The 27,924-nt window shown below is 37.4% G+C and overlaps 1 protein-coding gene across 1 annotated transcript; it reads right to left on the bottom strand.

The window, feature by feature from the left end:
• Positions 1-145: 145 nt before the first annotated feature.
• Positions 146-24,331, bottom strand: LOC119727879 (amyloid-beta A4 precursor protein-binding family B member 2-like). The gene is made up of 12 exons (XM_038199956.1): positions 24,224-24,331; positions 23,198-23,353; positions 22,477-22,635; positions 19,245-19,372; positions 11,899-11,904; positions 10,023-10,276; positions 8,503-8,586; positions 8,057-8,172; positions 7,639-7,706; positions 7,420-7,528; positions 6,652-6,726; positions 146-6,277 (listed from the first exon to the last, which is right to left on the bottom strand). Exons 1-12 carry the CDS (start codon positions 24,329-24,331, stop codon positions 6,185-6,187), a joined length of 1,356 nt encoding a protein of 451 aa, XP_038055884.1. The 3' UTR covers positions 146-6,184.
• Between the last annotated feature and the right edge of the window lie 3,593 nt (positions 24,332-27,924).

Below are 27,924 nucleotides of genomic sequence, written 5' to 3'. Positions count from 1 at the left end.
CACTAAAGCTAGAAAGGGAGGGGGCGACTGCAAACAATTGTGGCTGGGAACCATAATGTGTGGGAGATTGAAAACCCCTACTCAAGACTAATCTGCAATGCCACTGAAAATTAAAAGACACAATAATGACACACAAACATGTTTCTTTGGTCATATTTATGCGTTGCAACATTTATTAGCAGAAGTACATCTGGTTTTATTTGGTTACTTATTTTTATCCACATATTGACACAAAAGTGCATAAATGCTGCACACAGAATGAGTTTTGCCTTACCAATAACTATCAGTTAATGAATGCAAAAAAAGCCAATCAAGTTGTTTTTGCAAGTTGAATATTAACTCTTCGCTTTTCTACATACTGGGATCTGCATTTCATTTGAGGTGATTCATCAAAGATTCTTAACATATTGGGTTATTATTCTGTAACAGAAAAAAAAATACCCCCAAATAAGTGACAGAAGTATTTTTGTGTTCTTTCAATGATCAGATCCTACTTTTCTCTGTGGCTCTCCAATGATCCATTCAAAATATCTAAATTCTTGATGAAGAACAAAATCCAGTTCTTGGGGCTGTCAGATTGTCAAGGCAAAAGCCATTGTACGTGCTTGCTTATAAAATAAACATCTGATCTTTTTTTCCAACGATTTCTTTCACAACAGACTCTTAATTCATAGAAAAATAACGCTCTAAAAGTGGGAACAAATCCCTCTCATAAAAAAAAAATTGTCCTTAACAACAAACGAAAAAAAAATACATTATGATTTTAATACAAATACAATTTACAAGGGAACCTATGACTATGCACCTTAATGACTCCAATTATCTTCGGGGAAATTCTTAAAAATGTTACGCAAATAAATCAATTTTCGGTGGTGATGAAAACAAAGACTTAATTTAGTCTGTCATTAATGTTTTGGATCAACAACATCCTGTTTTGCATTTGATTCCTCTATCACAAAAAAATGAAGAATTATTATTGAAAGATATTCAGACCGTAAAACCAACTTCAGAAAGTTGAAATTCATACAGTTATAGAGGGCTCCAAGTAATAAAGTTTTCAAGTTTGACGATTTTACAATTTCATTTACATTGAAAAGAAATTATTATGCAATACTTCAAACTCTTTTTATCTGAAAACATTTCATAATTGTAGGCCGTGTAAGAATCAAATTACTGACCCTGAATTCCATGATAACCCGCGCACAACATAAAAACTATGCAGCAGAAATATTTTGTGGTAAAGAGTCTGCTGTGAAATGTGTACACAAAATACCGTAAGAAAAATAAAATTGGCAAGCTTTCTACTTTTTACAATATAATAATGACAACAATAAGGTATCGTAATAATTACCATAAATTATCATCATACCAATAAAGTTTCAATAATCACAATAATACTTTCAATAATATCAATAACAATATCATGATCACTTCGCTTTACATAATCAGCCATGAAGTGCATAAACTAATTCTTATTTTTTTTTTTAATTTAATTTTTTTTTATTCTGTACAATAATAGACCATACATTTCTGCACAATTCCAATCACACACAAACACACGCGTCAAATATATCGGGGAGTGTGGGTTGTCATGACAACACAGAATCTGAAACCTCAATCAGCGCTGAAACCTACAAATAAAACAATTATGTATATCTCCTTTTTTTCACAACCATAATTGTGATAAACATAAAAATCTTTAAAACTCTTCTTTTTAAATGCTGCACCTGACACATTTCAAACGACTTGAAAAGCATTATCAGTATTTTTGAAGACTTCCATTTTACTATGTTTTCCACTTTCCTAATTGCAATTATCAATTCAATGAAGATATTTTGTCTGATTCAAATATGATTTTGGCTCATTTAAAAGCTAACACAGTTTAAAGTTGTCTGGTTGGTGACAAGTGAATGGAAAATATTGATGAATACACAAATAATAATTGAGGAAATATGACACAAAACTCCGTGCAATTTGTTTTTTTATCCATACATGTTTGTACCCTGGTCATGCAAGAAGTACACATTTCCAGTTGAATTGCCTTGAATGCAAAACAGATCTCTTTAGTGAAATTAAAGTGATCAGATGAACCACTACGGTAATTCGTGCGAGTTAAAAATCTCATGCGTCCTGTTCTTAACGTGATTAGGAGTCCATTGCAATGGTAATGGGCTTCATCAGCATTCACTTGGATGAGTGGTACACCAAATGTAAATTTATGTAAATTGCATCATTAGCATACTAGATTGAATTATGCTAATTAGGTTAGGGATCAGATTGGAAAGCAGCGACTGTAAACACCTGAAATCAAGTAGCAAACGGCAGGATCATGAAATCTCGCATGAGCGCTGGCAGTTATTAGACCACCCCCGAAAACAATGGAGTCTTCCTCTGAAAAATACCCATAATGCTTTGGTGACAAATAATCGGCAAGGTTGAAATCTATACAGTGGTACATAAAAACAATTTACAATCATTTAAAAAGTATCATACACATTCCTATAGAGGTATAACAACCAATGTCACACTTGTGCAAAAAATACTAATCATATAACACACAGACTTTTCATATTTTTTATGTTATTTAAATAAACGTAAGCTGTACAACACAGACAAGGGTGGGTGAACCACAAACTCCAAAACGAAACCAGAAAATGAAAAATAATTTCAGGTTTTTGGCAAAAATTCATATAAAAAGGAAATGTATTGACAATTGTACTGACGTCTTGAAGTACATCTTTCCATAAGTCACTAACTTCATAAATATTGTGTCTCTAACTAAAACTAGGTTTTAAGTAAACTTAAACTAGTGAGGATGGAACTGGTTATCAAATTGCACCTTAGAAGTAAATTTCTCTATCTGTCTAACTTAATTCTCTGATTCATAAGTACAAGAAAAGAATACGTTCTTTTGCCAATAACATGTCCTCAAAATAAGGAGACACTCGCGTCAATAACATTACTTAAATCATTGCTTTTTAGAATGGCGTAAAAATTTGGTTCCAATAATTTAAAAAACTTCACTTTCCCCTCATCTCCACCAAAGTGTTATAACTAAACTATAAACTAGTTTTAAACCAGATTAAGGGCTAAAACTACAACTACAATCCAACTATAACCAGGATTAGCACTGGACCAACTAGCAAGTATCACATTTTAGTCAGTTTAACGAATTGTAGCTTATATTCATTATCATGTATTTATATTCAAGAATACACAAAGAGGCAAAAAGTTGCAGTCACGTTACAAGTACAAGAATTCTGTATTTTACGATAAATGTACTTTTGAGTATATTCTAGGCCTACATTCGACAATTCATGTTTCTCAGACTAACGACCACATATATTATTTGCACCAGATTCATGGCCTAATTTCAATGCAATGTGCTGTGCAACTACATGTACGGTACGTTTAAGCTTGTGCAAAATGCTCAAAGTGTTACCATTAATTTGACTTTTATTACACATTTTGCAAGTCCACCCTTTTTACCATTTGTCACAAATATTTTCTACAGAAATCCAATGAAGAGCAACCGGTTCCCTGTAAAAAGACCGAAACATGTCACCCCTCCCATCTTTTGATAGAATTGTTTGTGACCTTCCGAATTCCAAGTTGTTCTGAAATATACACTCCACACAATAATGTCATTAAAATGGTAGTGTTTTTCATGCTTAGAATTTACGCTACCTTTAGTTTAGATTTTGCACTACTGTCACGTTTACACTATTGATTAAGTTCTTAAGCTACGGTTAAGAGAAATACACTGCTCCTTATAACATGCGGCTGAAATGTCTTAATATCATTTGGAATGACATCATTTTTCAACAAAGACATTAGTTTCTTTAAAACCAAAGCTGTTTAGGTATAAAAAACAATCAACTTTCTAGACCAATTTCAGTTCAACCTTTTTTAGTACAAAGAACCAACATTCAAACATTGTTACATCTTCCTTTTTTTCCCCCCATGTTTCTTAAATATATCATCTAAATAGAAACTTCCATTTATCCGCCAACAATACATTTCCAGATCTGTGATAGTTTAGAGATCACTTGCTCCTTTCTTTACCAAAAAAAAGAGGAGATTTCACTATTTTCTGTCTCCTTCAATTGCAGTATCCTTAAATTCGGAATGTGCAACCTTAGCATCAAACTTGTAACAGTCCTTTCATTTTCTTGTGCAGTATCTTTTTCTGACGATCGTTCAAAATCTTCCCCCATAATTGGGGCTCACAAGCCAATTTCCAGATGTACAATAACCGGGACAAAATCACAAAACATGAGTTGCAAACCAGCTTCAATCAAGGACAAGCAGATGGACAACCACTGGACCGGATGCGCGCCCGCAAGCCGGCGACCTTTGACACCTCACTGACCAATCACTGACTTCAATGCAATCACATGACCTCGACTAGCCCCAATCCATTAAAAAAAAAAACTCTTCAAAACATATTGCAGACAAATGACGTGAAAGGAAATATTTCCAATGGCAATTACACACTTGCTGCGTAACGTTCACTTTATGTACACTACACTGTATAATCCAACATTTGTTCTACTTGCTAATTAAGATATTTTTTCTTTGTATGTGTACACTTGAGTATTCTACTTTTAACCATCGATCAAGGACCACAAAGCTTGCTACAGTAATTCAGACTAAATTTAAGCTGCTTGTTTTTTTTATGGTTCCGATAATTACATACACTTGAGAATACAATGACAAAAATTTCACATGTGCCACTGGCACGCACTCATACACACCACTTCCTCTGTATACATTTTTCACACAATTTGAACCTATAAGATCCAAAAATTGTCTAATTATTGTGAATTGAATGAATGAATGAAATAAATATCACGTTATCTACACACTCCAGAATATCTTACAAGTATCGGTGTACTGTTGGGTAGTACCCCCAGCTAATTATGAATACTTTTTAGGAATATCCTTTGAACGAGTATCTTTATTTGCCATGTCCATTTGGTATATAAACTCTTCTAAATCTGAATTAACAGAAACATTTTTCTTCAAAACATACATTATATTTCTTACAGTCATCAAATGAGATTTTTGCACATGATGTGGACCTTAGTCACCTCAAATTTCTGTAAAATAAAATAATTTGTAAATAATTATCTGTTTTTGCTTTCCATTCAACTTGTCGAATACTTTTCTGCAGTCTGCAATGTTAATTTCTGCACTCTACGATCTTGATTTCAGATGCCGAGTGGTTTTTTTTAATAGCTTGAAGGTATATCCTTACACAAATACAACATTAACTGCGACAGGTGTTTTTCGTTGTTTTTCAGAAATCTGGAGAAAATCAAGAAAACATTGACAGGCTTTGAATACAGATTGCAGAATGAGTTGTTTTTCTTACGTCAGTGAAAACCAGCTTTTTGCTTTCATCTGCCTAAGGGAAGATTTTGCCGGATCACAAATAATGAATGCAGCAGCTGTGTGTCAGACAAGTATTGATATGCTATTAAAACCATCTCTCGTAATCGACATATTTTACATATTGCACAGCTTTGGCTTTGAGAGATATTGATAAATCCCCAGGAAAACTTGATGAACAATATGGCCACCTTGCTCGGGTGCCCTCTAGCTGTGAAGTTTGGCCAGTTTATCAAAACTGACAACAACGCAGATATGACATTTTCCCCATTATCAACAAGCTTAACTTTGTTAGAATCGGATTTACACACATACGTAAATATCAGTGGTTTCGACCACAATTTTTTTCTCAATAAATAAATCACCATCATCCATCGCAGAACATGTACACGCAAACACGACAATTTGCTTTCCCACTTAGGTTCAGCACACATGAGCAGCATATTACGCACCATCCTTAAATAACTTCTTTTTCAGCAGCGTTACTTTCTTGCATACAGTACACAGCTGACAAGATTTTCCTAGCTTAATAATGCCACTCACTTTGATATGCAAGAGTGGCAATTATTTCATAGTCAGAAATATTTGAGAAGTCTGTAACAGTCGACGTGATATGACTTAAATTATAGGTACTTTTCTTTTCCATAAAAGTTCTTTCCATCTCCAAATACAAAACATCAGGTCAGCATTTGCTGGCGAACAAGAAAACAATCAACTTTTTTTCTTGCGTAGAGGTCAAGTCTGCGAGAAGGCTTGACCTTTCACCTTTGACCTGCGTGACCTGTGACCTTTATACTGCACTGATGGGGGCCTCTTTGTGGCCACGCCGGCTGAACTTGCTGAAGAGGTTTTGTACGCCGTTCTTCAGGGCACATCCCCAGGTCTGTGAAATCAAAAAGAGAACAATTTAACTGATGCCATTTTATTTAAAAAAAAAAATATCAGCTCTTTCAATTCAGTTTCTTGTCAGTAAGACTTTGTGCATCATCGTTTGAGGTTCTGGTAAAATCGCTGCTAGGTTCCCAAGCACGAAAAGTTCCAATACTAGGAATTGAGAAAGGTTCAAGATCTATGCATCAACATCCAGCAGTAGAAATCTTAATACCTAAAATTCAGGACACTATTTTTTTTCTCAAATTATGATACTTTAACCAACATTAGGTACTGACAAGAACATGTTTAATAATCCAATGATGCAATGCATCGCTCCAGTCAACCTATAAACGAGCCGACAGCAATCCTTTGCTCCTAACTCACCCTTCCGTCGAAAGAATTCTCAGACATGAGATGCTGACCCTTGGGCCGATTGTCCAGGCACTTCTGGTATCTCAGCTGGAGAAAAATGAAACAAGAACAACTTTCAATAATTCTAACTTTCTAAAGATGTATTCCCCCTATTTTTGAGTTCACCTCCAAAAATAGATTTATTTTTTTCAATTACTATTTTCCTAGCAGTACAATAAACCCTGGCATCTATTTTGGTTTTACCATGTTCACTCATGAATAAGACACAGAACAAAAATATCCACCAACGTTTCGTCATTGAATTATTTCTTCCCAAAATTCGACTTATTGGCTGCCAGGCATGTAAGTCGGCTCTTGCAGGGCGAGTTCATTTGTGCGCAAAATGAAAGCACCTTCTCAGACGGTTGCTGATGTCCAAAAAAGGAATGAGTTTTTTTTTTTTTGTTAAAAACAAAACATATAAATTGAAAATTCATAACGAGAAAAAGTCAAGTTTTTTTTTAAAGCATGGAATATGCAACTTTAAACAAGTCCGAAAACTGTTGTTGCATACCATGCATCAACAACGGTGCATAAACAGTGCACAGGGTCACTTTGATGCAGAATGTTCAAGAGACATGCAAACAGACAGCTTCAGGTAGAAACCAATTCCACATGTAGCCTGATTCGGATTCGAACCTGGGTCACAAAGGATGGAAGAAAAGGAGGATAACCTCACGCGACCAGGAGGAACCAGTACATCACGTAGCTCTTATCTAGGGGTCGGCCTACGATACGTACCTTGCAAGCAGCCTCAATAGACTTGGCCAGTCCTCCCGCCGAATGTTCGCAGCTGAAGACGTGACACTGGAACTTCTGCTTGCCCACGCACATGATGTACGCAAATTGTCTGCACAGAAGAAACAGTCCAGCAGAAGGAATTAAAAGTGTTTATTGTAGACAACGCAATTGTATTTATAGAAAGATGAATCTTGATTGCAGATGAAATTTTGGTTTTACCTGATGTCATTTCCAATGCCCAGGAATGATAGGAATCGTATTCTGCTCTCCGTGATGACTTCTTTGGTCTGAAAATACATAAATGAAACAATAATATGAACAATAATAATTAAATATAATATTTGCAATAATGATGAATATTTGATGAGGTTTTAATATTTTGGGGTTTAAATGACTACTTTTCTTAACCTTTGTACACAATTTTTTTATATTTTCAGCTCGGTAGATAATTTCTGTGGATTAATTTTGAGTCTCCAGAACTGAATAATAAAAAAAATCACCAATTCCTTTCAATGAAACAAATTTAGACATTAAAAAAAAGAAAGTTGATGCTCGAATCAACAAAACTTAAATTTGTAACAAAAATCAAATTTGCTATTCAGGAACAATTTTCAGCATTCTTTTTGCCAATTTTTACCTTGATGTTGGTGACGGTGACTGTGGAAACAGCTACTTCAATTCTCGATGGTGACCACTGGTCCTCTGGTATCTCCCCGCATACTTTGGTAATTGCATTATTCAGAACCTCCATACCTAAAAAAAACAAAAGCAGAATCAGAAATGCCATAATGGCACAAATTAAGATTCGTACAATTCATCAGTCGCACCACGAAATGACGTATGTGCATAAAGTCCATGGACGATACGTCATTTCGTGGTGGACCCGACAAATTGTATGTCAAAGACTCAGTTATGGCTGTTAAATATGTACAAATTGGTTTTCAAATATGGTATTTTAATCTAGGCATTAGGTTTGAAACCATTACAGCAAAATTATTTGCACCAGCTATGTAAACACATAAAAAAACAACCTGAACAATTGAAATCAATTTTATATTAAAAAAACAAAACTATGCTGCCTACCTCCATTCTTTTCAACCATTGTTGAGCCCACGTAGTGAGCTCGGAATACTGTGATAGGCTCTGCCTTCGGAGTAGGGAAATCAACTGTTTCAGGAGAGAACAAAAAAATAAAATGTCACTCTGGCTGAATCAAATTCAAATTCCCTTCAACAGAGATTGAATCCTAACGGTCAAAGACTTCAGTTTAGTTTGATACCTCTCTTGGCTATCAAACTTCATTATTTATTTCAGTTAAGATTTTAGTTTAAAATGTACAGAGAACCTCTTATAAGAATTACTCTAAACCCCACTTATCATGAAAAATAAATAACCTATGAACCTCATTCTCCTGACGACGGGCAAAGCATACTGTTCGAAACGTCGAGTCCCTCCGGTTCTTTTAAGAACCACACATACTCACAAAAGAGATTTATTCAGATGGTGCTACCGCAAACTTATCTTGTCTTAGTATCTTTCCACCATGTAAACCTTCAAATCTCATCTATGAACCCACACAAACATGTGACCAACGTGTAATCTTGAATTCGATTGAAGGAAGACAGATTAAGAACCCTAGGTCTTCACACAATTAAGATCACATAGATAGCAAATTTGTTATCGTAAAAACAAATGTAACACAAGACTTTCACTTCAATCATCTCTGCAGTAAATCTTGACTGTCTTGCTGATCCAGGATTTTGGCCTAGTTCAGACAGCGTATTCAGGGCATGCATCTTCCCATCAAGCACAGGTAAAAAACCCTAGTTACCGCAGCAGTATCCAGGTTCCCTATCTCATTCTTACAGCCAGGACTGCCTCCTTTTGTGCATGATAATTGCATTAATTAAGCCGGCCGGCCACACTGTGTTTGGATTTCTCCCACCAGATAATTGGATTGGCCCGCCGCGATTGCGGCTAATCTCGCCCGGAAATTTGCGTTCCCTCGGGGCTCGTGGGTGGGGCAAATAATAGAGAGAGAGGGGTGGGGGTCTGGTGAGCCTTCGTGAGGATGGTATCGAGCTGCTAATATTGGTTTTTCTGGGGAAAGGTTTTGATCGTATCAGCTGGGGGGGATTTATGAATTTCAACGACTGACTATTCATTTCTCGAGACTGTAACCCGCGACAACGATTTGGGGAATTTGGAATGCGGGGCAGTTATATTGATGAAATATTTGCTTTTTGTGTTGATATTTGCATATTGGCTAGACGGGTTTATTAATGATTGTATCTTATATGCTTAGAACTGTCTGTGGGTCCGAGTGCTTGAAGTAATTTTAAAGTAAGCTTAGTAGATGAAACAGCAAAATTAAAATTATGTATTAAGTTTTTGATTTTCTGAAAGGTTACATGAGAGATTAATTGTTACTTTACATGTAAAACAATGGTTTCACCACATACTGATTAAATGTTTTCCAAATTAAAAGAATGCCACTGAATTGAAAATATACACTGTACTCCCAAATGCGAGGGTTTATGTAAAAAGATTTTTTATTGGCTGAGCTAATTTGAAACACAAACTCTGATTGGCAGAGGACCTACCGCTTGTGGGAATGCCTTCCTTGTTACTGTCCAATGAGATGCTCCTCATTTGCATAAGCTGCTGCTGTTGCTGCTGCTGGATCATCTGACCCTGTGTTACCATGGAGATGGTGTGACCCTTTTGCCGTTCGCTCATGACCCGGGCGCAGATTTCGTGCAGCGCGTTGGCGATGGCCTTGGCCGGAATGTCACAGCGGAACACGTGGCATTTGTAGCGCTTGGTGACCTTGTCCCGAGCTACATACGCAAAGTCCCTGCAAAATTGGGAAAACGCAAAAGTGTGAAACATTGATTTTTTTTCTAAATTTTGTTATTACGGGAAACTGGTTTCTTCTAGTCAAAATTAATGATTGGAAGTTGCTGATAACGGAACAGTTGTACTCTGCAAGAGACGCTTATCAACCAAACGTCACGTCATGTTATTTATTTCAGACATGCAACTGGGAAGTAAGACAACAACAAAAAAGACAAAATTCCAAGCTTTGCAAGACTTTTGTAGTGTTTCCCAATTTTTTACGGCATACATGTCAAGTGAAAAACAAGGAAATCAGCTCATACGAGGACAAGTTGCATGCCTGATTGTATGTGAATTCCCACTCAGCAACTGCATGAAGTTGGGAAGTTGGTTGAGAGTCCATATTATGTACATAACCAATTTCATTCTTTATTCCCCCCCCCCCCCATCCCCAAGTAGTGCAAAAAATAAATAAGAAATGTAAAGTCCGTTAATAATTTTCCCATATGGCTATTTTTCTGACGGGTCAGTTTCACAGGCAAAAGTGCAGTCCAGGTAAAGGTAAAATAAAGGCCATTGGACGGGAGAGCCAAGACGTACGTAGCGATCTCTCCAGACATGTCATTTTTAATTTGCCAGTTCCTTTCCCAATCAGCGGGGAGCAGTGCTAGACTTGTCACTAAACCCTCTCCGTGTTTGAGCAGCACGGCTTGGGGCAAGCAGCGTGAAAACTGGGCCAAGGAGTTCTCGTCATACAGCTTCATGCGAGGAGAAATAGACGCAGGTTTCTGGTGTGAAGGTGTTTTGTTGTATTACCTTTCTTGGGGGGGGGGGGCAGTCGGCATGACGACATGCCCCTGGGGTGGGGAGATGTAATCAAGGGGGCCCAGGGGGTGTGTGTTATTGCAATTCTGGTGCGATGGAGGATGGGAGATTAATTTGGATTTTTTTCCCTTATTTTTGAATTAATTGGATTTAAGATTAATCTAAGCTGTATTAAATTCAGGAAAATATGGATCGTTTCTTCCGTCGTTATTTCAAAGAACTGAGTTATCAAAAATGAAAAATAAATATTTTTTAAAAATCAGAAAAATGTTGTTTGGATAAAAAAAAACCACGTGCCAGACATCTGTAAAAATCGTACAAATATTCACAAAAAAATGATATACATTTAAAATTTCTTGCGACTCTTCAGTTTCATAAAAATGTGTAATTTATCAAAAAAGAACCGTACAAAAAAAAATATAAAAAAAAAATGCATACCCCTGAAAGCGGCAACATGGTTTGTACATTTTAGAAACTAATTCATTCCAAAATAAAAACGTAAATTACATGCAGAGAACAAACATTGCAGGGAAATAAAAAAGGAACATGTGTAACTAGATCCCTGAAAATTCACAGTGAATAAAATAACAAGCAATACATTTGAAATCCAATACAGTGCTTTTATGGAGAGAAAATTACAGTGAAAAAGAACAAAACGTGAAAGTGCATGTAAACACTGCAGATTGACAAAGATACCGTACATCAACTCCACACATAGTGACTCCCCCTTTGTCAAAACAAAACACAGATTTACAAAAACAAATGCCAAGGCACAAGAGCAAAATATGGAAATGAACATGAGTTTTTTTGCTTTACCTTTCTCTGTGACAGATAAATGAAGATCAGGGTTAGCGCGGATGGGAGAAACAAGACAAGCGTTGTTAGTCAACATATAGCAATGAAATCCACTGCATCACAAATAACCGCAGTTATAATATGGGAAAATAACAGACTTAAGTCCCATAAATATCACCCTTGGCATATTTTGTTATGGGTTTGGGATATTTTTAGTTTCCCTATATTCAGGATAAACAATTCATTTCTATTCATAAACTATTTCAATTCATAATTTCTTTTGTAAATTTCAAGTAAACCGCAAGGGAAAGCAATTATACGTAGGTGCATTGTGGGGAACCACGTACCAACATATGGATCGCTAAGTTGGTAGAGCACCGGAACAGCAGTTCCGGAAATCGCAGGTTAATTTTCCCTCTCCTATTAATTTCTTTGTTCAACTTTAATTTATTCTTAATTAAAAAAAAAAAAAAAATTTCAATTGACATTCTTACATGTATAGTTCTGCTAATGCCACCCCCTAAAAAATGTTAGTCTCCTCCCACCAATCCCCCCCCCAAAAAAATTCTACACTTTTCCTTTAAAAACAATGTCATCAGTTCAATTTCACAGGAACAAAATTAGCCATCAACGCATGATCAATCGGCACTTAAAACAAAGATGTTTCTTTAGGAAAATGATATTGTTTTCAGGTTTCCAGTGGGAGTGAGTTCCTTCCGGAGAGGTCCAAATCATTCAAACACAGAACAAGTTTTCCCGTCCCCCCCCCCCCTATCCACACCCCAGAGAGAACCTATTAAAAGTCCATTAGTCCGTTATGCGATTCCTGTTTTCGTCACCTCAGGTTCATCAGTTTATCTCAGGCAACACGACAGGATTCCACTTGACATTTCTTAGTTCAAAATGGAAACGTAGATCTTGCTTGCTGTGAAGTTGGATGGGGGAGTGCGTGGGGGAAGGGGGGGGGTAGGGGAGGGGAGGGTGGTGGGCGGGGGGGGGGGGGGGGGGGGGGGGGGGCGGTGGAAGTGCATGTTTCATGCCTAGCTTCATCATTTCAAATGGTCTATTAACCTCAGGTTGTTTGTTGGTCTGTCTGTCTGTCTATTTATCTATTCTTTTATTTTACGTCAGATTAGGCACAAACAAAATTATCCGAAGATAAGATACATATGTAGCTGTCAATGAACTTGGATTATAAGCAAAACATCATGGTGCCAATACTATTTCAATTACAATAATGAAATACAATATGTTGGATTTAATTTCTAAAAAGCTTGCATGTGCACGAGCTTGTGTAATAATATTGAAAATAATATTGAAAATAATATTGAAAATAATATCGAATGTCAAATTCTATTTAATATTCTGACAAGTATGTATTACATGTACTCCACGTAAATAATATTAATTTTAGCACGTTTCGAACAGCATCACAGAATGCAGTTGTAAAAATATTACACATACATGTACACTGAACATGGTACAACTGCCTGTTCAAGTACAAAATGTACATGTAGATTTCATTTTCCAAAGAATCCAGTCAGCTAAAAATTTCTCACACCAGAAAAAGAAGTACAGCCGAGTGTGAAATCTTGGCTCTCCAAATTTTAATCTGGATTCTAGCAACTTTGGCTAACTGGGTTATCCGGAGTCCATTGGAATATCAGAGGCATTGATTTCGGGGGTAATGGAATAAGACAAGCAGAAGAAATTGTAGCGGAATTATTGGCCGTGCGCCGTGTGAGTCACGATGAATGTCCGAGGCTTCTTGGCATGGGTCCAAGTTTTATGGCTGGATGCCGTGAAGTGAATAAGTTGAGACTATTATTGAACAGGAAATAAATACTAAATTATCGGTAACTTTTTTTTTATACAGCTGTTGATAGGTCCACTGGAAATTACCAAATTGACGGAAAAACTGCTGTAAAGTTTGATGGACATGTTGAATACGTTGATAATCAAGCAAAGAATCCAAACTATATGTACATGTACATCATGTTGTTATTTTCTGAATTAAGTATGGAATTGGTAGGCTTAGTCTAAGTATTACTTAAACATGCACATTATGGCACAATGTAGTTTCCAGCACTTACGAGTACATTGTAAATATGAATTATTTAGTCATTTTTAGTTTTTTTGGGGAGGGGGAGATACACATTCATACCCCTGACAACCCTACTTTCTTTAAAGCTCTTTATATAAAATGTCAATTTATATTTTTGATGCTAGAGTATATTTGCTGAACCTATTTCAAATGTGTTGGCCGTACACTCTTATTCCCCATGTACATGTACTATGTCCATATGCAATATTCATAATGTCAACAATGCGGCCTTCCCACCCCGTTCACACTGAGCAGTTTACCATTGACCTTGACATTCTCAACGCACTTTTTAGTTGAGCAGCGAGCATCAGGTGATGATGTACACACTCGTCAATTTACGGCGGCTTCACAACGCTTTAACAGGTCCATTTCCAATTTATATTCTAATCATCTCAGGATACAGTATCAAGAACGAAGAACAAAATAGGATGCGACGTTTTGCACCATCTATCATACTACACGACAAAGCCCCGTCAATTTGGATAATTCACTCTCGGTCTTTTTTGGCGTGATGTATTGTTAACAAGAATGAAAACCGAAGTGCGAAATTGCACTGGCTACTCATGCCGGACCAGACACCTGTCTTTTGTTCTTAACGGACAAGAATTGTGATGATTCTGTCCATTATCAAGATTGAGCGATTTAGAGGTTGAATAAATTATTCATGATCCTCATGTAAGCCACTTTTGTGGGCTAAGCCACTTTTGTGGGCTTACATACATGATGTTTCAGTGGTATTTGATTTCAGCGATTTTGTTACAGTATTCAAATTTCATTAATACAATTAATAATCACAAGCTTTGCTTTACACTGTACACTTTATTGAACTTATTTATCTAACCTTCTTCAACCCCTTCATATAATTAAAACTTTTTTTTTTTTTTATGAATCATTTTTTTAATTTTTATTGTAAAACTGTAATTTTTGTTTATTTATTAATAACTATTTATTTAAAGAATTAAAAATGCAATATTTACTCATTCATTTAATTAATTAATTAATTAGGCTAACTTACTAACTTGTCTAATTATTTATTTATCTATTAATATAAGTAGTAGTAGTAGTACATGTAGTAGTGGTAATAGTTGAAGTACAATGTATATATTAATTTGTTTATTCATTTAATTTACCTAGTACAAATGTAATTGATTTTTTTTTCTTTTGATTTGTTTGTCTAATAATTATATAATTTACCAACTTTGTTCTTGACTTAATGTAACTTATTTAACTTTTTTTTTGTATAGTTAAAATTTCTTTTTATATTTATTGCTTGTTGTTTTCACGTATGCCATTCAGTTTGGAGAACCCCTAGACAGAAACAACGTTTCTTTTGGGCAATCCTTCGGGAGCTGAATGGTATTTTGTTTTTGTTTGTTTGTTTATGTATCTAAAGCTTTTGTTGTTTTGTGTTGTAACTTTAGTCATTTGTTTACATGTATTTGTTGATATTTTCCCGAGAAATAAAATAATAATAATAATAATAATAATGATAGAAAGGTTAAAAAATATCTTGGCTTTGTGGTTTAAGAACAACATCTGCCATATACAAACGATTTACCACTAAAATTAATTTTGACAAAACTTCCAAACAAACAAAGAAAGGAAAACAAGATTAAAAACTGAAACAAATATTCTTCATGATGAATTATACTGCTGAGCCGTGACAAAAACTTGCAAATGATGACAAATAATCTGCTTATTCACAGACAATGAACATATTAAAAACTCCGCCAAAAGATCAAAGTAGCACATTTCTATTCACACAATGAATAGTGACATTTAGCATGAGCCAGGCCACTTGACACAACTCCTTTTTCCTTCCCTTCTGCTTTTAACCTCCCTAAAGTAGGAACGTGATTCACGGTGGCTCATCAGCCATTCATATGCTGGCTGAATCTCAACCGAACGCCGTGGGGCTCGCGACGGTATTCATGTCAGTATACTCCGAAGGGAGAATGGAGGGGCACGAAAAGGGGTGGATCTGATTATTTTTGTCTATCTCAAAAAACTCATTTAAAAGGGAAAAAAAATTGAAAAGAAATTGAAATGAGTTTGATCACTTTTGTCGAAGATTGAATCACAATGAATGCTGACAAAGATTTTCATCTTTTAATAATATTCCTCCTTTTTTAATGTCATCTGGACTGAATGGGTTTTTGATGAATAAAATTTAAAACAACTTTTGATGAGATTTGGGAAGATGTGGTCTAGTTGCATTAAGGGTTTAAATTTAATATTAGCGCAATGTCAAACAGAGAATGTCATCAACGAAAAGAGTCTTGATTTTTGTAAAATGCACAATATTGTAACAACATAAAGAGAGTTACATGTAATTATGGTCAGCACAATAAAGGAATATTTCTATAGAATTGTAGCCACAGCTAAGTATTCACATGTATACTTCTGGGTTGTGTTTTTTTTGACAGATAGGCCTACATTTTAAATTCTCAAAACTAATTGCCAACTATATCACTCTTCACGTACCATGTCTTACACGCATCACGACAATTCCCCTTCCCTAGGCCCCAATGCGTTTGAAGTGTCTGTGAGTAATAATGAAAACTCTAAGATGAATCATGGCCTCCATAGGAAAGGTGTTGACGAGAAGGGATATAATTAGATTACAAGAAAAAGTTAATTACTTCAGGCTGGGAGAAAGGCAGAATAACACAAAAACCACTGACAGCATCCTCAAAATTATTGTCAGGGCTATTTGCATGAGCATCAGCTTTATGGTAAGAACTTATTACATGTATGTGTCAAAATATCTGTCAAATATCTGGAGATTTTGAGTTGCACCAGTTGAACTTCTCATGCTGAAATCGTTGGTGTGGTGTGGTGTGACATTGTTTCTGGAATATAATCATTAAAATAAGAACCTGATTTTTGGAGATGAACCAAATTGTGTCACCATTCCAGGCAATTTTTTGTACATGTACAATTGTATCTGTTCTTTTTATCTTTTGTTTTTATCTTTTGTTTTTTATTTTGTATTTCAAAACAAAACAAAAATTGGAGGGGGGAGTGGGTGGGAAGTGGGGGGCCTAATTTGAGATCCCACACTGTACTCGTTAACTGGCATTAAAGGTACCAGAACTAGAACTACATGTACATGTATGTGAAATGAATATGTATTGGTATAATTTGTAGACAGATCTAAGGCCAAAAAAAAAAAAATTGGTCTCTGGTCAGACCGAAGTTCCGGAATTGATGCGGCGACGCGGGTTTTTTTTTTTTTTTGGTGGCTTTTTTTTTTTTTCAAGCTTCAATTGTACAGACAAGGTGGGTACTATTTTGCTTTTTTGTGTCCTCATTATACATTGGTGTCCTCCATCATTTGCCTTGGTGCCCTTTATCATTTGCCTTGGTGCAATTTCCCCATTCCTTGGTGCTCCTTGGTACAAAAATTTGAGGAGGTGCGGCAATAGAGGGCGCTGTTGTAGCTTCCGTGTTAATTTGAAGAAAAAAAAAGGTTGACGCGCATGATTAAAATCGATGCGCGCGCTGACCAGAGACCGAGTATTTATTTTTTTTTGGCCTAAGGTCAATTTATTCACTTGTCCTCATTTATAAATTGCATAGTTATTAAATGTGACATCTTGACAAATATACATTTACACATTGGCTAAATTGAAATGAAAACAGCCCATCTATAATACTTTGTCTCCACAAACACTGCTTGTTCTCCTTAACTACGAGCAGTGCATCAATGTACAATTTATTCTATAATGACATTTATCCACTTTAGCCATCATAAAAAAGAGTCAGCCTTTTTCCTCCTTTGTCAATTATCACTATGGAGATAAATTACATTTATGCTCATCGTGTCAGCTGTCAGGGGCACTGTACTTTTTTGAAGGGATCTTCTCAGATAGCCATTATACAAGGCCCAATATAAGTACACAAATTAGGTGCTGCCCACAGTGAAGTCGTTCTAAGCAAAATAGATTACAACCAAAAACAGAATGTTGACTATTGGTGTGTTTTTGTTTTGTTTTGTTCTGTTTATGGTTTTTGTGGGTTTTTTTGTTGGTGTGTGAATGGTTCTCAACTTATTTATTGTCTGCCACAGCAGTTAAATATTCCAAAGAAAGAAAATATTATCATCCAACATTAGGAAGCAACAACATCTTGGTCCAAATAATTTCTTTGATTACTAAGCTTAAAGCCCCAAAAGACGACACAAAACCTCAGCACAAAACAGATCAATCATTTCAAGATGTTTTTTTTACCAAGAAAACAAATGCTAAAGGGCATAATATCTGTCATATTCTAAACCCTAAGTTTATTTGTTTATAGAAGCGAGACGTAATAATATAGAATAAGATTACTGCTGTCAATCATACCTGTGAAAAGTATTAATGGCCTATGGTTTGAAGGAGCAATGAAACCAAAACCCATTATGGTAAGTGGATTTCACATTTCGTTATATTTCAGTCAATTTTTTTCCCCCCCTTTCTTCAGCTTCTGCTCCGTTTACCAGACCGGGTTAGCTCACAAATCCTCATAATGTGATTGGCAAGAGGCAGGATTTAGACCAAAGGTCAGACAGTCGGATGAGGCTGGGGGGGGGGGGGGAGAGAAAGGGGGGGGGGGGAATTGGAGAGAGAAGATCGATGCCTGTAATATACCTCGGGTACTTCTTCGGATCGCAATATCGGATTTGAGATCAACAAGAGCCGGGAAAGACGATACGGCTGGAAAAACTGACAGATCTTTAAACATGAAAACTACTTTGGAAACATAAACTGACTGTCATGAAATGTACTGGGGTTTTTTTCAACAGGAAGATATTTTTAGAATAGGCTGGGAATCTAGTTTAAGACAACTAAACATTTTGGAAATTTGAGCCATTTGCTCTTGATGTTGTTTGTAGTTTTTTTTCTTTAGAAACATTTTTTTTAAAACAACAATTTCTGCACATCTTTCAGACAATCTGTTTTTAAAATCAGTGCCGTTTCCATCATCCAAATGTAACTTTTGTAATTAAATTTAATTTACCAATTTAATGCTTGAATATTTTAACAATTGTTAACAGCAAAATCAGATTCCCCCTCTTAGGAAAAAAAGAAAGAAAAATCTCGTATTAACCCAGTTTAAAATGAAAATACTGAGTCGGCAAAATGTCATCATATGTTACAAATTTCATTCCATCCAAGAAGCTAATGCACATGTTTCTGACACCCAATCTTTAAAAAGTCTCATTTTACATATTAAAGATGACTTTTTGGAGGTGAATTTTAAAAGGGTGTATTGCACCTACCTCCCATTATCGCGGCCCACTCCCCAGACGCGGATGCTGCAGACATGCTGGGAGTTGAGTATCGTGCCATCGTTGGGGTCTGTCAGCTTCAGATATTCATCCTCAAGAACCATGTACATGTCTTTGCCCTGCGTCACAAGACGGGAGAAAAAAAATAGGCCATGAGACGAAGGAGAGCGAGCGAAAAAAATAGGCCATCTGACACAAACAGCAGACAAACAGCATGGTCGCATCTGAGGCTGTGTCTGGAGTTCGGAATAAATTGATTCCGCGACCGCGAGGGGCTTCATGTTTCTAGATTTTCTCCTGTTGTTGTTGTAAGGATTTCAGGGTCGGAATGCCTGGAGGTTTCATTTGGAGAAACAATACTTTGGAAATTGTTAATCTAGGTTTGAATTGGCTTAATCTAAGTTTGAATGGCTTCTTGTGGCAACTGTACGGTTGCGAGTAGTTCTCGGGTTAATGTCTTAAGGGATGCTTCGGGAAAATTGTTGTTGAGAAGGGACAAAGCTGTCTGCAGGCTTAGGACATTTTTTTTTCTTGGACTAATCCCGAGGGAGAATTTAGGAAAAATTATGGCGAGGATTTGGCCAAATCTTCCGAGGCATCACTTTTCACGTGATCCCGCCTCACCCTGGGAAGATTACGTTGCAAAATGTTGTGCGCTGATTGGACTAGCTTGGGGCTATACGTTGGACGGTGAAAAGCGAGAGCATTGCACAAGGGATATGTGGTGATTATTCGTAGTAGTAACAATTACAATGTAAGTTAAAATCCTCTTGTGCTTAATACTGTGAAAAGACGCTAATGAAACAACTGAGATGGGAATTTAATGCAAAAATGTCAACGTTAAATTTTTTTTGTTGTTAAGGAAATTGTGCGATTAATTGTAAACTCCTCCAGGGTTGACGCATATGAACATGTGATAGAAAATCTGTATAATTGTGTCGGTCAGGGGTAATACTGTGCAATTTGCAGTTTTAACTACAAAACAGACTGATGTAATACATTGTTATGATCGAAACAGACACCAAGCCAGAGACAAATGAATAGTCAGTCTTGACACACATCCTAACAGATGGAGAGTAAGACATGGTGATACAGTTGAAACCCAAGCACGGTTCTTGTCATTAAGCATCTTTCTGCTGCATTTCAACATTTCCCTCCGACTTTAATTTTTTTTTACTCTACGGGTTCCCAACATTCGTCCCGTTCCACTTTCAGGTTATAGACCTCGCTTCCACAATCAAATGTATGCAACAAAACACGCGCTGGGCCCGAGGGAAGATATGTATGTACGCAAGACAGACGTGTGCTTTGTTTCTCTAGTTTTTAAGTGTACAAGAGAGGCTGTACTCCAAAAAAAAATAAAAAAATATATGAATCATCCTTTTCTCTTGACATTTTCGATTGAGATTCCTTCTACCGCCTTAATTTTCTCACAAAGCACAACTGCGCTACTACTTTTTCTTTCCATCAATGGTTGAAAAATAGGCTGTTCTAAATTTGCAGAATAAAAAAAAAAAAATAAAAAATCACATTTTGGGCCCGCAGGGTAAATGCAAGTGCACACTTGCGCCTGCCACACAAGATTTCAAAATGAAGTTGATGTATTGTTTGTGAAGTGGAAACAACTGATTTCCCTTGACAATCTTACTGCCAAGGGACGATTTCTGCCTTCTTAATTTTCAAACTTTCCGTGGATCATTTTTCCACATTTGACATATTTGAGTGCTCAAAAATACTGGGCATTAAAATTTCAAACCACACACAGACAGAGTATAAATTTAAATGTATCTTTTTGGGTTAAATAAGAAAAAGGGGTACTCTTTTTTTCTAGATTTTTTCTATTTTCTAGTATCCACCAGAAAAGTTTAACCATGCTCAACTCTGCTGAGCAAGACATATCTGTGTTTCTTTGCAAATGAAAGTAAAACTTCCCGTAAATCACATCAGAAACCCTGAGTGTTGAAGTGTACTGATTATTCAAATATCAGATCACACATGTAAATAGGTAGGATATTTTTTTCTTCTTCTCAATGCAGCAAAGGGGGAACACATTTTTCTCTGCGTGACTTTTTTTTTCCAGGCGACAATTCCTATTCTAACACTCTTACGCATATTGGTCGTGTTCCAGTTTTTTACCAAATAAACTAGGTTTGCCATACAAGACATCTGTGTCTCTATGACGGCTACATGATGATTTTTTCCCCCAAACTTAGCATGTCTTCATGCTTGTTCCTCTGGCTTGGTCATGTTCTAGTTACATCCAGACAAATTTACCACGCTCTTTTTTCATGATGCTTTTTTTTTCTTTTTCTTTTTGGGCAGGAGGAGAGTTTGTACGTGTCTGCGTGTTGAGTCCTCACTGTAATGTAATCAAGCCTGTTGCCTTCAGACTGGGAGGACCCGTCTGGCCGTCTCGGACTCCTGATTAGATTGGATGGCTTGCATGTGGGCTTGTCGTTGTCAATCACATGGTCTTTCCAAACCAATACTCCCCTCCCCCAAACACATCCGTTGATCTCATTTGACATTTTTTTTTTTCGGAAACACTTCCTTGCTTTCCCACACCTCATGTTTTCTCTTTCATTCATGGATTTGGAGGATGGCAAGGATGTTCTCAGAATTAATGTCTGAGATTTTTCTCTCAAACTAACATAAAATATGCCATTCGTCTTTTCTACACTATTCTATACTAACTATCTTCAATTGTTTACTTTCCTCTTTTGATAACTATCAATCGTTTACTTTCCTCTTTTGATAACTATCAATCATTTACTTTCCTCTTTTGATAACTTTTTTGAGTACACTATCTCAATTCTGAGGGGAATATCATGATAAATGTAATATTATGTTGGTCGCTCCACTAAGTGACGTAACGTGTGCACAAAGTCCATAGAAGATTCATCACTTTGTGGTGCACCCGACGATTTCATTGGATATTTCAAAGTTAAGTACATGTAGGCATATTGTTTTCCGAACTTTCTACCGCCAGTCGGTTTGAATCGTGCCCATTAGGTCCCAGCTTTAATAGTACATCTTGCAATTTCATCTGAAAACTCTTACTTGATATTTCCTTCACCAACTCAATTTGTGGCATTTTTTTATGCTGCACTGCAATGGTAATATTGATATTTGTGACATCGCAATAAATAAACAATTAAATGAATTAATAAACTCCAAATACACATATCTGGTGATTTTATCCACAATCTTTTATTCTTCTTACCTCTCCCCATATGCCAGCTGTGTCCCGGATGTCGTTCTTTCGGTAGGACAGTTGCCGGATGCAGTTGTTGACAGCCAAGCTGCTCTTGCCTGGCGATAGGTCCGAATCCTCCATCTCCACCCATCCCAGGGAGCGCACATGGAAACGGATACCCCGAGGCTAAGGGTGGGGGAGAGGGGAGGGAGGGGGTAGTTATATCAATAAATGATACATGGATAGAGGAATTGATGAGGATTAACGCAGTTTGATGGAACATGAGAGCCTTCAATTTCAGTGACTGAAGTATGCAGACATCTTTGAGACGTCGTTTTAAATTTTATTCCAAAACAATGACTTGATAAATGGGAAATTTCAAACAGTTGGCTTGATACTTTCAGAGAACACTACAGTATTTCAGTAAATTTTTCTTAGTCAACCCCCCAAAAAGTTTAAAATTTGGTCCATTCTAGATGCAGTAGTTCATAACGCAGTTCTTAAACAAGCAAGCAATATCACAAAATGCGAGGAATTTTACACTTTCTACTGAACTTTTAAAATTTTATTGGCACACTACAGCGAAAGTACAAAACAAGGAAATCAGCTGAATCCCTACATTTTAAAAGAACAATTTAGATATCATTTGAAATATATAGCATATTGAACGCTTTTTTTCCCGAGTCTTTTTTCCTCAGCCTTATATTGTTTCCTCCCGAATCTCTAAAAATCGAAATGTTCCACTCACGCTTTTCTCTTTGCATGCGGGTGGTTCAGGGTCTTTCCCTGAGCTGGGGCCCAGCTTCAGGTTGGCGTAGCGTATCGTGGACTGTTGGAAATCTTTCAAACTGTGGTCTCCGTCGCTACCGTCTTGGCCTCCTGATTCTGTGTTCAATCTTTCCAGCTACATGCATGAATTAAAAATGGTTGCAAATTTTAGTCTGACAAGAATTTCTAAATGAAGAAATTCGCACACTAAACACAGGCAAGCAACTGTGAAGTCACACACAGAAAAAAGAGGAAAACCAAATCTTTCCAAAACTTTGTGCAGTGGTTTTCTATTTTTATGGCCCACATGAGAAGTAAAAAAGAGAAAATTAGCTGATCCGAGGAAAAGTTGCATGCCTGTAAACAACAGAATGCACAGGTACGATATGTGTTTGTCTATTTTAGGAGCAGACCATAGATGACTAACAAAAATAATTAATTTCTTAAAAGTGAGGGTTCACAACATGTAGTACGCAATTTTGTTTTTCTTGAAAGAAAGAAATTAAACAGGATGGAAGTTTAAAATTAATCAATGTAGGAACACAAGCAGCAAGGAAAATATATATTTTTTGTAGATGATACATGTACCGGTGTGTACATGTATGCAAAATACAACTGAATCTACTTGTGCCAAGTTAGAATTATGGTATAAAATATTCATTTTCAAAAACAAATTGAACAGAGACTAAAATTTCAGATTGTACTCAAAATAAGAGTGACTATTCTCCTCTCGGACAAATCTTGGGGAAAAACCAAATCCAGGGTCTGCATTACAATGACTGTATACCTCACACCTTGTCGCCTCGTACATAAATCATTGCTTTGTTTCATTCACTAGCACCAATATTCATGATCAATGCCTCACGATCCGGACGGTGTGCCAAATTCAGTCATAAATAAATCAGGGGAGAAGAAAAAACACCAGGCTTGCATTTTTTTTTCTGGAACTGCACCCGAACCCCCCTCCCCCCAAAAATCTACATCTCTCCGGCATTTTATTTCACACCTCTCGGGTACGTCTGCTCGCGTGCAGTTTGCCCGTGGCCAAGGGGCCCATCCACTCAGGACGCTCGGTTTGCGCCAGAGCGCGCATGCAGATAAATCCTTGACGCATAATGGTCGGCGTCGTGCGTGACGGACCGCCGATCCTGAGTGCACGTATTCACAATAACCACGCATACACGTAGGTGGGTGCGTGTGTACGGCGGTCCCACTGATAATCATCACGTGTGTGTAGACTGTCACATTATGACGGAGTTGTTAATGCATGGCACATGTACGGATTATGTTGAGCATGGTCATATGTCTGTGACATGTACCGCAGCTGGTATGTGCATGGTCCCCTGGGGACTTAGGCAAATACAAGGATTAGTCAAACTGTACTAACAAGCCATCCAGAGGTTTCAAGTTACCCTTAATGTAACAAATATCAGCAAGAATTTTTAAATTTAATTTAAAATATAAGTATTAATCATCAAACTCAATTTTCATAATTTTGAATGTTCATTTTTTGTTCTTTATTTTGTTACATCTTTGAAATAAATAGTACATGTACACTTGTGCATATTCCTTGAATAACTCTATGTTGCTTTGTCTCCTCTTAAAATTTTTAATCCGTTTGATAACAAAAACAAATCCATTGAATTAGAACTAAATGAATGAAATAAAAATCAAAGAACCCAACATTAACTGATTAAATTATCTCGGAACAAATCTGCTCATTACATTTTCTGTCGCACGTAATCCCAAGAATCGAGGACTGTATTTCCGTTGATTAATGAAATCAGACATGATCAGGTGCGTGGTGTTTCATGGTGTCTAAATTAAACAAGAGACGTTTGTATTGGCCGTGACAGGCACTGCTACAGGAGACACAGACTCTGATATAGTACTTGGCGACTGAAGTTAGTGACTGAATGTATGGGGGGGGGGGGAGGGGGAGGAGGTTGACTCATGGCCCGTAGCCTAAAGACCAAACTACATGCACTGGAAAAGTTTAGGTGATTGTTCAGTGAAAAGAAATTAAGATATGCTGACAGAAAGCAATGCTTTTAGTCCTCCATAGTGCGAGGTTCGTGTTGGTTGCAAAATCACATCACCGTCAGGCTTTAGATGGGATCTAATTTAGATTGGTAACCAATCAAATGTTTGTTTTCCCTTCAAACCTTTTGGAATCCTTTAGAATCTTACAAAAAACATTTGGCATACTGCTCCATTGTAACTGAACATTACAGCGTAAGCAATGGGTCTTCTTTCACTGATGGATCTGCAGTGATGGCGTTGTGAATTATACACCAATCCAGGCACGCCACAATTCTATCACGAAGGCCCCCTTCAATGGCGAAAGCATTGTGCTAGCTATTGTTCAGATAATCCGCCACAGGTCAGCTGCTTTGTACAATAGAGCGCACATGCCAGGGTTTGTCCATATGTGGACAATGGCATGTTAACAAGCATTTATAAAAAAAGAAAAAAAGAAGAGGGAAACAGATAAAACAGACCGTCAAAACAGATTAAAAAGCTTTAGAGGTTAGAGCAGTCTTAAAAGTTAAAACATGGAAAAGAAAAACCAAGATCTTTAGAGGCTGGGGTGAGAGGAGGTACTCGATGCAAACATGTGTCTGTGTTATTTTTCCATGCATAGGCACAAAAATGTATGACTCTTGACATGCAGACAGCACATGTGTTGTACAATGAGTGTAATAACTGGCAACCCGGACAGCTGAACCAGGCAGATCTTTCCAAAGAAAACAGACCCATGGACAAACATTGGTCATCGAAGACAGAGAGACAGAATAAAACAGGCAACCACACAGACAGGAACTGTTGACAAACTTGACACGAGAGCAATTTGCTCCTTGGGGAAATAAACGGACAAGACAAACAGATGGGACAAGATAAGACAGATACTAGAGGGTTGACTTCAAGAAAAAGAAAAGAACGAACAAGCAAGCTTATCTTTGAAATCTAAGTATTTAGATGAAAAGACAAGCAGCAAACGTAAAAAAAATAAAAGTGGAGTGCAAGCAGGTTTAGAGGAAAGGGTTGTAAACGGAATGTACAAATAAAACCTCTCTCCAGAATTTTGTTTAGTGAGTAAATTCCTTTATACTTTCGTTAATTTATCACTCTTTTTTTAGCAAGACTTTCTTCAGCCAAGCATTTTGCTTGGTATTTCAATTTTTCTCGTTTCTAAAATTGTTTGACAAAGCAGATCTTCAATTTTTTTCCCCTTCAAATGATGTTCTCGTTTATATATTTATTTCACTTGGATTCTCCCTTGTGCATTCTACTGAAATTCTCTTCATAATTGTAGCGTCTTGTTTTATTGACACTATCGTGCACAGATGAACTTATTGCATTAAGCGCCCATGTTTACGACCATGTTGCCGACGAGTCTATCCATGTCATCAGTTGCCAAGGAACCACAATATTGCTGTTTGCATTTCATTACTTTGTTGTCTAAAAAATTTCAAACGAAGAGGATGCGACCACGGTCATCTCACTTTATATTGTGGTGACCACCCCGCGCGAACTCTGACCTTTGTCAGCATTTCGTCATACTTTGACCTGTCAGCACTTTCGCGTGTCGCTGGTACCTGTACATAATACGCGTTTCACATAGACTTTTCGTTGGTTCACAAACACGTGCGAAGGACGTGCCCCTTCGTTCTAACGTCTTAATAACGTCGCGTTCCTGTAAATTCGAAGTGCCAAGTTTTGCCAGTTTATCATCGTTATTCGTCAGCAATTCCAAGTTTTATACTAGTTAGTTAATTCTCGTCGTCTTCGTCCGTCCGTCGGTAACCTTGTGAACATTTGTAAATATATATTCGCGGGACCAGGATCGGTTTCGTCTCGCGGTAGTCGAGGCAAATTCTACCGCCAGCCACCGTGCGGGAGAACAGTTGGACAGTACCGCACTTACACATCGGAACAGAATTGGGTGAGTGACACTTGACTGTAACGAACTCGCATTCCCCAAAGTGGTGACCCAAAAATGTGCGATGGCTACCAAATCGGAGCCGCAAAACCCAGATTCTGGAGGGTCTTCTGGAGCATCACCAGTCAGTGCAGTAGCTTTGAAACTCCCACCGTATTGGCCCAACGACCCGGTGATATGGTTCGCACAAGTTGAGGCGCAGTTTCTTACCCGGGGCATCAAATCGGAGCTCACGAAATACTCGTACGTGATCGCATCTCTACAACCATCCATTGCGCAGGAAGTAAGGGACTTGTTAGTCAACCCACCGGCTGATAACCCATATTCCAAACTGAAGGAGGAGCTCATCAAACGCACTAGCGAGTCGGAGCGAAAGCGCCTCCAAAAACTGTTGACTACAGAAGAGCTTGGAGATAAGAAGCCCTCGCAGTTACTTCGCACCATGGAACAACTCCTCGGCAATAACACACTGGAGCCTGCAATCCTGAAGCAGTTGTTCATGCAACGCCTGCCAACAAACATCCAATTGATCTTGGCCTCGACAAGCGACGTCGACATCGCACAACTCGCTAAGCTCGCGGACAAAATCGTTGAAGTTTCCCCGTCACCGGCTCAGGCCTGTGCTGCCGTTCCAGCACCAGCACTTGTTGCTGCAGTCAAGCCATCTGCTGCATCGGAGATACAGTTGCTTCAAGCTCAAGTCGAAAAGCTCACGGCCCAGATGGAGTTGTTGGTGCGCCAGAACCAGTATCAACACGGTCGGT

Source organism: Patiria miniata, unplaced genomic scaffold, assembly GCF_015706575.1.
Source record: "Patiria miniata isolate m_02_andy unplaced genomic scaffold, ASM1570657v1 HiC_scaffold_20, whole genome shotgun sequence".
In the NCBI taxonomy this organism is placed as follows: Eukaryota; Metazoa; Echinodermata; class Asteroidea; order Valvatida; family Asterinidae; genus Patiria; species Patiria miniata.
This window is presented reverse-complemented; position numbering and strand designations above follow the sequence as displayed.